The 14,547-nt window shown below is 52.8% G+C and overlaps 1 protein-coding gene across 22 annotated transcripts in view; it reads left to right on the forward strand.

Moving 5' to 3' along the window:
* Positions 1–3,763: 3,763 nt before the first annotated feature.
* The window catches only part of DYSF (dysferlin), a 192,066-nt gene continuing 181,282 nt past the window's right edge, over positions 3,764–14,547 (forward strand). For 9 of the 22 annotated variants that reach the window (XM_081156863.1, XM_081156854.1, XM_081156871.1 and 6 more), the window contains exon 1: positions 3,773–4,286. In XM_081156863.1, the coding sequence (XP_081012989.1) occupies positions 4,199–4,286 (88 nt within the window). In that variant the 5' untranslated portion in view covers positions 3,773–4,198. Of the gene's footprint in view, positions 4,287–14,085; positions 14,347–14,547 lie in introns of those variants that run through there. The other 13 variants (XM_081156867.1, XM_081156853.1, XM_081156868.1 and 10 more) reach the window with 4 other exon arrangements.

Below are 14,547 nucleotides of genomic sequence, written 5' to 3' on the forward strand. Positions count from 1 at the left end.
GCTACGCTTCAAGTTACCCAAAGCAAAATATGAAGGGATTCACCAGAAAGACACTCTGTATGTCAGTTGGATTCTTGGCTGCTAGCAACAGCAAGCAAGCCTTGGCATCTGAGGCAAGAGAGGATTACAGGTGAGCTTTGGGGGCTCACAGAATGGAGGGAAGCTGGCAGCCTTGGGTAGGAAGTGGACAGGACTCAGGACAGCAGGGGCCACAGCTGCAATTCTCCATCCTACAGCAGGAAAAGGCTGGTCCCTGGCTGTCATTGCAGCTGCCACATCTGACTTTCTGAAGCTCCTTAAGGACTTACTTCAAATCCTGGGAGAGTGGCCAACTGGCTGAGTCTGGGCCATGCTGCACAGTGATGGAGAGAAGGAGGCCCTGGCTCTCTGAAGCTTCCAGAGAGAGAGAGAGAGGCAGGCACTTCTGCTCCCAAAAACTACTCACGAGGAGTGGGGAGAAGGTGTTTTGCAAAGGAGAAGCAGAAAGCTGAGAGCCCCAAATGCCAGCCACCTCCAAGGCCATCTCTCAGAATTCATGGGCAGAGAGACTCATGAGGAAGGGGATCCAGGAACAGCCTTTCTCTCTCTGTTCCTTCCAGTTCACCTCCTGCCCATAATCTCTTTTTCTCTGACTGCTGCTGAACTTTCTCCACTTCACCATGGATGCGGCTCCTCTGAGCTGCCAGTTTTATTCACCCAGCTCCCGCTGAGCACAGAGGCCAGCATCTCTCAGCCTCAATCTCAGATTCCTGGGAGAGGCTCAGATGGGTTCAGTTTGAATCAGATGTCTTTCCCTTTTGCCAGGGGGTGGTCTCAGAGAACATGGTTCCTTTAAATAGAGAAGACCCCCCAAACATGTCTACGTATAGAGGAATGGAGGCCGGCGCATTCTCACTAGGGCTCAGCTCTGTCCAGTCTGGGCTCTGCACGAAGAGTTTGAAGAGCGTGTACCGTGTGAATAAGTGATGTAGAGGAGTTGCGAGGGGTGTGTTTAACCTGTAAAGAAGACTGGTTCTTTTCAAACCACTTTAGTCACACCATATTTGCAAGTAGCTAGGTGCCTTTTAGATCCAATTTTAGCTCTTCCTTAGAGCAGGTTCATGTTACTTTGTGTACCCGAATAGAGCCAAATTGTACTTCTTTAAAAATAGACCATAATTTGGGCTTTCCCGAGATCAACAGGGCCTCGCCTTTCTAAACAATGAAATTAAATTTTACTCCCCACTTGGTACCCTTCTCTAAAACTTGAATCTGACAAACTCTTGCCACAGGCAAAGCACCCTAGAAATCTTGGTTAAATGAATGAGTGAATGAATCAATCACTTTATCCAAGCTGAAGGGCTTTTTTTCCCCTCCAGAAACACCTAACGGCCAAGTGAGGCAGCAAGACAGACACTTGATCTCCTCCACCCGCTTTGCAGAATGCTCTCCTGCTCCCCCAGCTGCACTAGCTCCATCCGCACTTTCACCACCCTGGGCCAACTCACCGTCACGCCTCACCTTGGCCCTCGCTGTAGCTTCTAAGTGGTTTCTTCACCTCCACTCTGGTCCCTTCCACTTCGTTCTCCAAAAAGCAGCCAGAGAGAGCTTTTGAAAGGTAACTTGGATCTTGTTATGCCTCTGGACTTAGCTGGTTCTCTACCACAGCGATTTTCAGCCAGTGCGTGGCAAGAATTTTTAAACATGCAATACCTGACTGTTCAGTCTGGGGCACTGGCCTCTTTCCCCTTAGATTGTTAAATAAAAAAATAACAGCAGCCAACATAATAGCCATCTGGTGTGAAGGAATCAAAATTATACCCATTTTTTTGGTCAGATCAGTAAAAAAATATTTTTTGGTGTGCTGCAGACATTTTAGTAATTAGCTTATGTGCCATGAGATGAAAGAGGCTGAACATCATTGCTCTACAGCCTTACCTGCTCCACTCTCCACCCCCCAATCTGCGCTGTAGTCACGATGCTTTCCTCACTCTCCCCGGACCTTGACCCAGAGCGCTCCCTCCCTTCTCTTTAGAACACGCTTGTCCTCCGACCAATGAACTCCTAGTTGGCCTTCTGACCTCATCTCAAATAGCTGTCACTGTCCCCGGGTCCCTGCTATCTGCTCTCCCACCCACCCATTTTCTTCCTTTATTACACATGCAGGTTTGTAATGGTCTGTGATTGGCTTATTTCATAAGTATCAGTTTCCTCTACTGATGGAAACTTCTTGAAGTAAGGGACTATATTACTTTTCTCAAACTGCCATAGCAAAATACCACAGACTGGGTGACTTAAGCAAGAGGAATGTATTTTCTCACTGCTCTGGAGGCTAGAAATTCAAGATCAAGTTTTTGATCGGCAGGTTTGGTTTCTTCTGAGGCCTCTCTCCATGGCTTGCAGATAGCTGTCCTCACATGGTCTCTCCTCTGTGTGAGCACATTCCCGCTGTCTGTTTCCTCTTCTTATGAGAACACCCATCAGATTGGATTAGAACCCACTCTAACAGCCTTGTTTTAACTTAATCACCTCTTTAAAAGCCCTGTCTTCAAATATCGTCACATCCTAACTGGGGGGTGGGTCAGGGCTTCAACATCTCGATTTTAGGGGGACACAAATCAGCCCAAACAGGGACCGTGTTACTTGTGCCCACCATTGTGACTCCATCCCTTAGGATGGTGCTTGGCATGTTGTAGGACCTGATACATACCTGTCAATTGAATGATTACATTCCCCCCCCCCCCTTCTTCGTCCCCATCACATATTGTGCTAGAGGCAAATAAAAGAGGAGGCACAGATTGAAACAAAAAAATAAGTGACCACAGGAAATGTCTGCTACCCTGATCTTAAACTTACAGACCCTGGGGGAAGTGTCTGCTCCCTCCTCCTACCTCCTTATGGGGCCAAACCAGTTCCCTGCCAGCAGCTGACCCTTGCTGCCCTGGGTGCCTGAGCCGCCTCAGGGCTTCTGGGAAGAAGTTTTGCTGACAGCTGTGCACTCACCCGAGTAGCTGGCCCTCTTTAGAAGGTGAGTCACCCAGCTGCTGGGAGTGCGGATCCACGCGGCTCCGGGAAAGCGGTTTAGCAATAGGTACTACTAGGACCTAAAAAAAGGTCTGTCTTTTTCCAAGGTTAGGAATCCAATCTGAGGAGCTAGCAGAGGGGGACCGAAATGGGTTTCTATTCCAGTTTTTATATTAATAAAAAGAAGCCTAAATGTGTAAAATTGGAGAAACTTTTGCGAATCTAGTACATTCATATGATAGAAAACTAGGTAGCTATTGAAAAAAAATTGTTTACGAAGAATTTTTAATGATGCAAGAAAACGTTACATGAAATAGCAGGACAGGGTCTCAGATATATAATAAATACTGTAATTTATATGCATCTATACTTACGTTCACAGGAAAAAGCCTGGATTGGTATATATCCAAACGTTAATACTATTTTTCTTGTAGATTCAGAGATTTCTTTCTTTCATGCTTTTTGTGTTAAAAGTAGCCTATGTTGCTTTTACAACCAGAAAAGGGGGGGCAAAGTTTTAAAGTCGGCGGACAGTTCTTGTCAATGAAATTCCTCAGCGGGCGCTTCTTTTGGGAAAAGCGCGGGCTCCCGAGCCGGTCCCGGGGTGTCGCTTCTTCCCCGGGGCCGTGCGCCCGCTCCGCGGGGCAGCGCAGCAGCGCGTCCGGGGCGCGAGGAGGCGGCGGGCTCGGCCCCGCGCGGCCGGAGGGCGGGGGCGGGGGCGGGGCCGTGCCGCAGTCCCGCCGCGAGAGCGCTCTCGGCTGCTCCCGGCGCCCGGAGCCCGTGCAGCCCCGGGCCACCCGCGGCCGCCGCCCAGCGCACTGATCCGCCGCCAGGTGCAAAATGCCGTGTCATTGGGAGAGTCCGCGGCCGCAGCCCTGAGTCTCAGCTCAGCCGAGCCCGCGGGGGCGCCGCAGGTGGAAGAGGAGCAGCAGCCCCCGCTCTCCCCCTAGGGCGCGCTGAGCTGCGGGGTCAGCGCCGCGGGAGCGCAGCCGCGGGTAGCCCCCGGGAGCCGCCCGGGGCCGGCCTGCTCCTCCTTAAGAGCCGCAGATCTGAGAAGGGAGCCAGTGAGCCGGCCCGCGCTCTCCAGCTGTAACGCGGCTGCCCGCGCCCGCCCCCGAGCTGTAACGCGGCTCCCCGCGCCCGCCCCCGGCCCTCCCCACGCCCGGGGCGCGCAGGGCCCTGACTCACGCCGGTCATGCTGAGGGTCTTCATCCTCTATGCCGAGAACGTCCGGACCCCGGACACCGACATCAGCGATGCCTACTGCTCCGCCGTCTTTGCAGGTAAAAGGGGGCTGGGACTCCCGCCACGCGGGGAGGGTGGGGGTCCGGAGGGGGACGCCGCGGCTCTTCGTTCCGGGCAGCTCCCGGTTGAGAGGCAAGACTCACCGCCCCGGCCAGGCTGACTTTGAGGGTTGCAAAGAAATGGGTCCTCTGGGAGGGGCGACTCCAAGGAAGACTGAGGCCAGGAGGGGGAGGCGGCCGAGCAGCGCGGCAGCGGCGGGGCAGCTGAGCCCAGGCCGGGCTAAGGTGGGCCTGGAAGGCGGCCGGGATCTCTCGTCACAGAGATGTCTTAGCCGAGGTCTCTCCGCGCGGTGGGCTGCAGAGCACTGTACTGTCAGGCTCCCCAACTCTCCCCGAAGGCTGGGTCCCAGGCCTATTTATAGCCCAGCTCTCTTCCCCCGGCGCCCAGGCCTGGGTCTTTGATCTCTGTCCCAGGCTAGGCTGGCAGGCAGGCGGCCGCTGGGGGCAGAGACACCATCCACCAGTCCACCTTGGCTTTGGGCACAGGATGGGGAAAAGTTAGCAGCTGGAACGGCTGCCACCAGCACCAACCTCTAAGGACTTTCTCCCCCTGCCCCAAGGATGGAGCATTGGGGGGGGCGGGGGGGAGTGATATCTGGGGGTGGTATCTCCATCCAGATTGGGGCTTTCTGGAGGAAGGAGCCTGCTCCTCTATCAGATTGGAATCTCCTACAGGATGATCTCCACATGGTTATGAGGACTTTTTCTTCAAGAGATGAAGGCTGGGCTGATCAGCTTCCCCTCCACCCCCTTAGAGCCAAGCTAGAGCTGGGGCTACACAGTGGGGTCTTGGGGTTTGGAGCCATACTGTGGGAGGACCAAGGGGCAAGAGTGTGAGAGCTGCCTCTCCACCCACCCTGTGCATTACAGTCACCCCTTCTCCCTAGAGATCTGGCTGTATCCCAGGCCCCTGAAAATCATAGTATCGGCTACTTCCTGGTCATCCAGCAGAACTTCCCTTTCAGTTTCACGAGGTCCTGGATCTACCTGTCCCCAGATGCCCGTGTGCACCTACGCTCCCAGACACAAGCACATCTGGGAGTGCATGTGACACGTACGATATTTCAAGGAGTAGACACAGAGAACTCAGACACGAGTTCACAACAGCACACACAGAGGTATTGTGGCATGCACACACACACACACACACACACACGTGTGCGCCACACACTCTTGGGCTTGTGGCCAGGAAAGCAGCCTGGACCAAGAGGAGGGACAGAGAGGGAATTAGAGGTGACATTCCAGCTGTGTTTAGAGGTGACACTCCAGCTGTGGTTTTTTCCTGACATGCCGCTTTATTCTCCACCAGTTTCCCACAGTTGCCTCTGGAAATGAGCTTTAGCAATGTGTTTCCAGGGGAAGGAGAAGGGCATGAATAGGGGGCCTTCACACTTCCTGTTTTCTCAGCTCTGGCCAGGCCAGGCCAGTGGTTCACCTGCAGAGCCCAAGCCTGCAGTCTGGCTGAGGCCCCTGGGCTCCATGTTGTACAACTCCAGGAAGCAGCATTTGCACTGAAAATACCCCTGTGGCTGAGGGGAGGGAGGATACTCTCGGGCTGTGGGGGGAGGACAGGCACCCTGTGCACTGAGCAGCTGCCTCTCCCTCCAGCACCCCTCCCCCATCACCGTCTCCCAGCCCAAGGGCTGAGCAGGCTTTGTGAACAGTACCCTCTGGAGCTGGCTAGTGCACAAATGAACCCTGAGAGGGGCCACCTTAGAGCCCCTGCCTTTGTTCTTAGGGGTCTTGTCTCCTCTGGTGTCCAGATTGTCCCCCACATTCCCTGATCATACCTCCACTTCCTAATACCCCCCTCCCCCAAACACACACTTACCTCATACTTTATGGTCCCCCTGGTCCCCTTACCCAGGCCAGGCTCAGAACCCTAGTGGGAGAAAGGAAAGAATGAATAATGAATGGGGAAGCACTTTCTAACCCCAGAAGTACTTCACCCACAGGAAGTATTGCTGGTGTGGCTCCTCTCTTGTCATTATTTCAGCCTCAAGGGCCATCTGTGGACCAACCTTTCCCACCCTGCATCCCTGTCCCTGTCCCTGTCCCTGTCCCTGACCGAGCCCCTCCCCCGATCTGCCTGATATGTCTGCAAGCCTGCCCTCCTGCTGCTAGGCTCCTAGAAGTGGGCTCCCCTTCCCTGGGGAGAAACGAAGTTCTCTGTGCTGACTGTGAGTGTCCTCAGCCTGTGGAGGGGGCTGGCTGGAACCCCCATTGCAGTCATCGCAGTCACTGTCAGGCCGTCATGGGGAATGCAGTCCCTCCCTCCCGCAGCCCTGGCCACATTCCACCTCCTGCACTGGCCAAGCTCTTAGCCCATGTCCAAATTTGGCCTCCCTGAAGCATTCAGGCCTGCTAAACCTCCTCCCAGCCAGGGTCAGGTTGGTGAATGATTACAGGGAAGGCTCTGGTCTCAGGGACACACTATCCAGAGCAAAACAGCCTTCTGGGAAGACTTCCTCACCAGCTGGCCCTGATCTGGCCTCCCAGGCCCTTTAGGTTTGGGCTCATAAAGCCCCTCCTTTGGCTACCTGGTTATAATATCACACAGTGACACCTCTTGTCTCCTCAGAGCACATGTAAATCCATTTCCTGCTCACAATAGCTTTGTGAGGCCTGTGGTCCAAAAAGGGGCACAAACTAAATCTGAAAAGCTCAGGGGAGGCCAGCATGGCAGCCCTTACAAACTCAGAGACTGAAAGTAACCACATAGAACGGTATGAACATAAAAATTCCTAATTAAAAGTGGGTCGTGGCAAATGGTCACGTCCTCGGCATGTAACTCCCTTGACAAAGGTCAGTCTTTACCTTAAGTGAGCCTGTCTATTGCCTTTTTGCATCTAAGACAACATACCTTTGAAATGTCAAAGTAATCTTTTCACAACCCCTCGGGGCACATCTCTATGTGTAAATATTAACTATCCTGTACCCACCCACGTAAAGGGAGTAAGTGTCTCTCCATTTTACTTTTTATCTAATCCTAAAGATCCGTCCCCAGCTTTGCTTTCTCTTGCCTCCCTAATCTATTACCAATGAATTTCAAGAGACCCTCCTAACAGCTCTTCCTTTGATTATAATGTATAAAATAGCTGTAAAACTGCCTTTCTCTGGAGCATTTTCTCAATCCGTTGAGATTTTGCTTCCCTGCAATTGTGGCTCAACTGTTATAAGAATTTAAACTGTTATAAGAATTTAAACTGTTATAAGAATTTTTTTAAGGCTGGACATTCTTTCGTCGACACGTCAAAGGTCAGGGATATTACCCTCCTTTACAGATGAGCAGATAGGCCTAGAGAAGCACAGGGGCCTGACCAAGGTCACACAGTGGCTAAAGCATCCTTCACCCCACTTCCACTATCAGTCCCTCTGTTGTTATCAGCACCCAAGACTCATGAATAGCCATACTCTGCGCTGCCCACACCTGGGCAAATCCATAGTCAGCAGAGCTCCCCTGTACTTGGGGTACCCAGCAGGGAACACAGTTAAGACAGATGACCAAAAGATGGAGGATTCTGATTTTGAAAATGTATTAATCACAAGGAGAGAGAATGGGTATTCATTAAACATAAACAATGTACCATTTTCAGATGCTGTTTCTTTAAACCTTCCCAACAGTCCTCTGAAAAAGACATATTTAACTGATGTTGTGCTTATTAGGTGCTAGGCACTCTTCTAAATAGAACTCATTTACTATATGCTATATTATGTTCCAGTTAAATTTGTATGACGTACTTATATGTAGATGTGTAATCCTCCTAGCAACTCTATTTGGTAGCAATTATCATCACCCCCATTTTACAGATGAGAAAACTGAAGCACAAATTGTTCATATTATACCCTAGTAAGTAGTAGAGTTGGGATGCAAGCCCACGAGATCTGGCTCCAGAGCCCTGTCTTTACCCACTCTATCATCTCCCTGTCTTTACTTGCTCTACCTTCTCCCGCTGGTCTTAGCTCTGATTTACAAGAGATAAGCAGTAAAGGGGACGGGGGCAGGATTTGAATCCAGGTCTGGCTCACACCCTGGAGCCGAGTCTCAGTCTGAGGTTGCCTGCTCACATCCTGACATATCTCACGTTCTCAGTACTGTCCACACTGCCACTCCCTCCCTTTCTCTCCCAGGCACAAATGGCCTCACTCCTGCACTCTGGTCTGGAGGATGCTTTCTTATGTCAGAGGGGCCCTTCTGCATCACCCTCTCTGGATCTCATGGGACTATTTAGTCACCAGTTGGCCCAGAATGCTCCCTCTAGGCAGTACCCACTCTTGTGCCAGGTCATCTCACAGGCCTCTGGCAGGCCCCTGGTGGCTTTCAGGGTCTGATAAGCTGAGGCCAGGATCATAGGTAACGGGACACTGAGGTGGGCAGCCTGTAATGGGTGTGGCAGGTACCATGGGGCCTCCAGGGAGGGAGCAGTGTAACCTTGGGTACCAGTCCAGTATGAAGTTGGGTGGAGGGGCTCAGGAAAGCAGATAGTTGGCAGCCTTGGTCATATTCCAATGGGACAAGAGCATCAAACAAGAGGGAGAGAAGGATGGTAGCTGAGAGCATTGACTCTGGACCCAGACTGCCTGGAATCTTGGATTTGGAATCTAAGCTCTGCTTCTTTCCAGCTGTGTGTCTTTGGGCCAGTTACCACTCTGTGTCTTAGTTTCCTCACTTGCGAAGCATTGATAATAATAGTACCTGCTTCAGAATGGTTCTGAAGAGTTTGTGTTAATTCATATAATGCACTTTGAATAGTGCCTGGCACTCAACGCATGTTTATTATTATTATATCTATTTATTATAATAATAATAATTATTACAGTTAACATGTATTGTATACATACTAAGAAATAACTGCACATATCCAAGAAGCCGTTTGCTATCTTTTTTGCCCTGTCAGGCCTAACATCAGCTCTGCTTGTCTATCCACTATCCTACCAGACTGGGCACCATGGGCCAAGTAGTGAGAGTACCCCCAGGGACTCTGGGCCTGTCTCCTCTGGCTGCCACTCCTGAAGCAGCCCCGTCTGAGCCGAGGGCATTTGTCTACTGCTCGATGGCTGGTTGTGGCCCTCCCCACAGTGTTAGGTCTGTCTCAGAACAAATATCCCTCGGGTGACTGGGCCCACAAGCCTTCTCAGCCCTTCTTCCCAGGCCAGACTCTTCTCTTTCTCTACTACCCGCCTGCCAGTCTCTTTCCAGATTGGTTCACTAAAATGAAATGTTAGCAGGAAGAGCTCTAACACCTACTGTGCACCTACTGTGCACCAGGCACTGTGCTGGAGGTGCTAGTGTTTGGTTTAAACCTCCCGACACCTTTGTGAAAGTATCATTTTCTTGATTTTACAGAAGGGGAAACAGACTCTGAAAGGGCAAGTCACATGCCTCAGGTCACACAGCTAGAAAAGGGTGGACTGGATGGAAGCATAGAACTATGGGATGGTTCTTCCTGGGCAGTCACATAATCATGGCTGTAGCCAGAATCATTACTTTCTGTGCGTGCATTTGATGCCTTTGGTGGACATGCAGGTGCCCCTTGGTCACTTTGTTTGGATTGACTAGGATATACATAGGGCACATATTCTTCAATGAATGTGAGGGGAGAGGGCAGAAAGATACATCAGGTCACCCATACTCCTAGAAGGTTTGGGACTTTGGCACATGTGCCCTGAAGGAATCCTGTTAACTCACATGCAGAGTGTTCACCTCAGGTTCAATGGCATTGGGCAGAAGGGCAAGGTTTGTTTGCTTCTTGGATACCTAATGTCAGGCCTTGGGGAAAAAACAGAGACTTGAGCCAGAGCAAGCCAGCCGGCCCAACTCCAACAACAAAAAGGGGCCTGTTAAAGTATTTCTTCCTTGACTGTAGGGGAGGAATGACTCCAAATAAGTGACAGAAGAGGATAGGAGTCACAAACTCACATGCCTATGGAAGCCTGGCAGGTAGAATAACTAAGATGAGGTCAGAGGGAAAAACACGTGCCTATTGGGTGAGTGATGGTAAGAGGGGTGACTCGAGAGGGCAAGCCTCGTCCACAGGTGCTGGATGATCAGTGTTAGAGAATTTGGGCCCATGTGCCAGCTTCTCTGATTTTTCAAGAGAAGGCAAAACCCAGATCGGTATGAGAAATCTCCTAATGTTTAGTTAAGGTACAGTATTGTTATAAAACATGTATTTGTCAAAGACAACAGGTCTATGACCTGGATGTGTCCTCCCGGGGACACCAGTGACAGCATCCGAGGCTCAGTGTTTCATTTAATCTTGGAGACCTTAGTCCTAAGCTCTCTGGAAAACAGGCAGTCACTCTTCTCTCATGTGGGATTATCAGTCAGCACCTATCTGGGACTGTCAATGGGGTGATGGGGATGAGCTTCAGTCCTCTCCCCCTTGCTTCTGTTAGCCCCCAAATGTCACCAAAGTTAACATGACATCTTAAGTGAAAACTAGGTTTGCTATGCAAACTCAGCTTCAAAATAGGTCCCCTCCCTCCCTTGCTACACAACAGGGCTCCTAAGTTGGCTCTATCACCTTCATCATGGGGCTGGAGTGGTCAGGGGTGCCAGGGATCTGCCCTTACCTGTGGTTTTTGGTGGGATACAGACCTGGCTGTTTGTTAGCAAGCTCTAACTAATGATGGTGTGAACGTGATAGTCTCTCTCACTCACATAATAGTTGGTGTGCAGGCAGTCCTGGCTGGTAAAGTTCTGACCCATGAGGCTGTTAAGAGTCCTTCTGTCTTGTTGCTTTGCTGTCCTCATGCTGACAATGTGGTTGGTGATGGCTCATCACCACAGTCTGTTGTAGCAAGGGCAGGCATGCCCCTTCCCTCTAAGGACACAACCAGGCAGTTATATACATCCCTTCTGCTCACATCCTGTTGGTCATCACTTGTTTTCATGGCCACATCTAGCTGCAAGGGAGGCTGGGAAATTAAGCCTTTCTATTTGGGTGGCTATGTGTCCCGGTTAAACTTTATGGAAAATTTCTGTGGAAAAAGGAGAGAACATATAGGAGGGGGATGAGTGGAAGTCTCACTCTCACTTTCCATGAAAGCTGCATTCCTGACACAGGTCCCGTGGGAGGAAGCCCCCTTGAGTACTAGGCTCCAGTATGACGTCCCCAAGGGAAGAGTCAGCTATCTGATCAGGGCAGAGCCCTGGGGAGTGAACAGCAGTCAGTGGGGAAAGTTGAAGGCTGGGATGGAAAAGAGGCCTCAGGAAGTGTCCAGGAACCAGGCCACCAGCTGCTGCGTTTCTGGTTTACAGAACAGGTGTGTGGAGCCTCTGTTCCTTGGACACAAGCCAAGTGTTTGTAACAGTCCCTTGGAAGATTCCCTGGGAATGTTCCATATGCTCCCCACAGATTTCCTGTGCTGAGTGATGGATTAGAGCAATGGGGGCAGGGTGTGGTGTGGTGGGGAAAGGAGCAAAGCCAGGAATTATGACAGTAAAAAAAATCCCAAAGCATCATATCTGAAACTTCCCCTAGGGGGCAGTACTATCCTCTTGGAGAACCACTGGCTTAGCCTCATGTTGGGGTGGAAAGAACTGGGACAATGTTCTCTACACCAACCCTGGGGGGAGGGCTGGCGAGGGCTTACTATGCACTGGGATGCCTGGCTGACTGAGCCGGCCTTGGTCGCTCCCCTTACTGACTGACTCCAGTGTCTAGCTAGGCATCAACCAAGTAATTAGACTGTTATTCCTTCCAACTGTGACTGTGCTAAGAAGGAAAAGTGCTGCTGTGCGCTTGGTTGCCAGGGGCAGCAACCTAGACCAGGAGGTCAGAGACGGCTTCCCAGGGGCGTGATGTTTAAGCTGAGGCCTGAAGGATGAATGGGAAAGTTGCATGGTGACAGATAGTTACTAGACTTATCATGGTGAGCACATCGTAAGGTATATAAATGTCGAATTATTATGTTGTACACATGAAACTATTATAATATTGTATGCCAACTATATTTTAAGAAAAACAATTAAAGGGAGAGAGAGAGAGGTGAGAGAGAGAGAGAAAGGCTGTAGGCAGTTGCAGGCAGAGGGGGCAGCAGAGCTCCAGGTTGGGAGGGAGCTCAGCATGTTCCAGAAACAGAAGCCACTGGAGCTGGAACTGAGTGAGGGGCTGAGTGGATGGAGGTGAGGGATCTGGGCTTCATCCCAAGAGCATGGAAGGCCTTTGAGGCGTTTTCAGCAGGGTAGTGACCTGATCATATTCTTTTTAAGATCGCCTGGCTCCAGTGTGGACAATGGACCATAGGTGTCTATCTCATTATGAAGGTGGGCGGTGGGCAGGGTCACCCAGGGAGAGCGGTAGAGTTAGGAGAAAGAGGTCCCAAGCCAGCTAGAGAAGGCTGAGGAGAGGACAGCCTCAGACTTGTCATTGGGTGGGTAAGAGTGACCAGGATCTAGTGCATCAGTGCCAGTGGGTCTTAGTTAGGAGTACAGACGATTCATTCATAATAACAGGAGGGAAGGCAAAGGATTTGAGCACAGAGGCTCATGGGGCCAGGAGTCTGGGAGCCTGAGGAAGTTCTCTACTTCATAAATAGGGAGCAAACAGGGTGCAGATGGCAGTGAGGTGCTGTAGGCTTGGGTAGAGAAAAGTGAAATAGTCTAGGAGAGAGGGAGACTGAAGGGATGGGAAATTAGTATAATTGCCAGGCAGGAGTGAGGGCCCACCTGAGTCAGGGGTCCCAAATATCAAGTGGCAGGGAGCAGGTTAGCTGTGCTATTCTCCAGCACCTTTAGCGGCTAGGGTGCTGGGGTGGAGTAGGCAGAGGTGGATTTTACCAGGTTATGGTTTCACCGCGTGAAAATGCTGGATCCTCAAAATAAGAGAGGAGAAAGAGCGTTGCGTTTTTGTGCTGGATTTAGGCAGAGAAGTCAGTGAGGACTTGGGAGAGGGGAGGAGGACCTGTCCGGTGCTAGGTGCTGGAGTGTAGGGGTACAGAGGTGAGAAGCCAGGGCCCCTGTGGTCAAGAAGTTCATAAGCTGGAAAGGAACGAGACATGCGGGAAGGCATGCTAAGGGCTGTCACCACTCAAGGCTCACGCTGTCATCAATTTACCCCACGGTGGGGGCGAAGGAGCCTAGAGATTGCTGTGGAGGGTGACGCCAGGGAGCAAATGCGCAGCAAGCGGGTGGAGCCTTGTGCTCCAGGAACGCGATATAATTTGGACACAGACCCCTGCCTCTGGAAATACGCGAGTCCAGACTGCCCAGAAGAAGGCGCAGAGGCGGGTTCGGGAGGGCGCGAGCCTCGTCGGAGCGTGATGCTCCCAGCAGCCGCACGGGCTGCCTGGGCTCCCAGCGCGGGGACGGGGCTGACGCCCGCCGAGCGGGACGCAGCGTGGGGGCTTTCGGCGCAGCGCGCGCTCCGCGGAGCCGCACACTCCGCGCCCGTCCTCAGCGCTCGCGCCGAGTCGCGGTTTCCCGCAGACACATTTTTGTCCCGAAGCTGGGTCTCCGCGTCCTCCTACCTTCGCCCGTTCCTCTTTCGTTGCTCTGCACCGAGCGCCCTCCGCGCGCGGGCGGGTCGGCGCGCAGCCGGGAGGAGCGCAGCACGTGGGCGGCAGCCGGGAAGTCGCACCCGGGAGAACGGGTCCTGGGGCCCAGGCTGGCCGGGGAGTCCCGGATGGTGGCCTCCCCCCCCCCCCCCCCCCCCCGCCCGAGGCCCCCCGCTGTCTGCGCGCTGCCCGTGGCGCTGCCATTCCCGACGCGGCCGGGATTCCCACGGGCGCGCGCCGGCCCCCTGCCCCGCCCCGTCCGCCATGGGGAGGGTCCACCCAGCGAGTGTCCGGTGTCCTCCCTGCGGCCTCACCCGGGCGTTCGGATTCCTCTGCTGAGGCTCAGCGAAGGCAGCAGCTCCCCTTCGGTGGGTGTCTGGGCTTGGTGCTCACGCTCCCGCCCCGCCCCGCCCGCGCGCCTCCGCGCTCCCCGCCGGCGCCCGCACCATGCTGTGCTGCCTGCTGGTGAGGGCCAGCAGCCTCCCGAGCGCGAAGAAGGACCAGCGCAGCGACCCGGTCGCCAGCCTGACTTTCCGAGGTGAGAGCCCCTTGGCCCCCGGCCCGCGCCACCCGACTCTCCCCACGCCCCGCGCGCTCTGCTGGCCCCGCGCCGGCGCTGACCCTCGTCCAAGCCAGTTTTCTTCCTCTATCAGCAGGGACGGGAGTCGCAGCCCCGGCTTCTGCAGAGAGCGAGGAGGATGAAAGATCGGAGCCCCGGCAGTGCCACGGGGCTCTGAGA

The sequence above is a fragment of the Miniopterus schreibersii genome (genome assembly GCF_964146895.1).
Source record: "Miniopterus schreibersii genome assembly, chromosome: 13".
NCBI classification, from domain to species: Eukaryota; Metazoa; Chordata; class Mammalia; order Chiroptera; family Miniopteridae; genus Miniopterus; species Miniopterus schreibersii.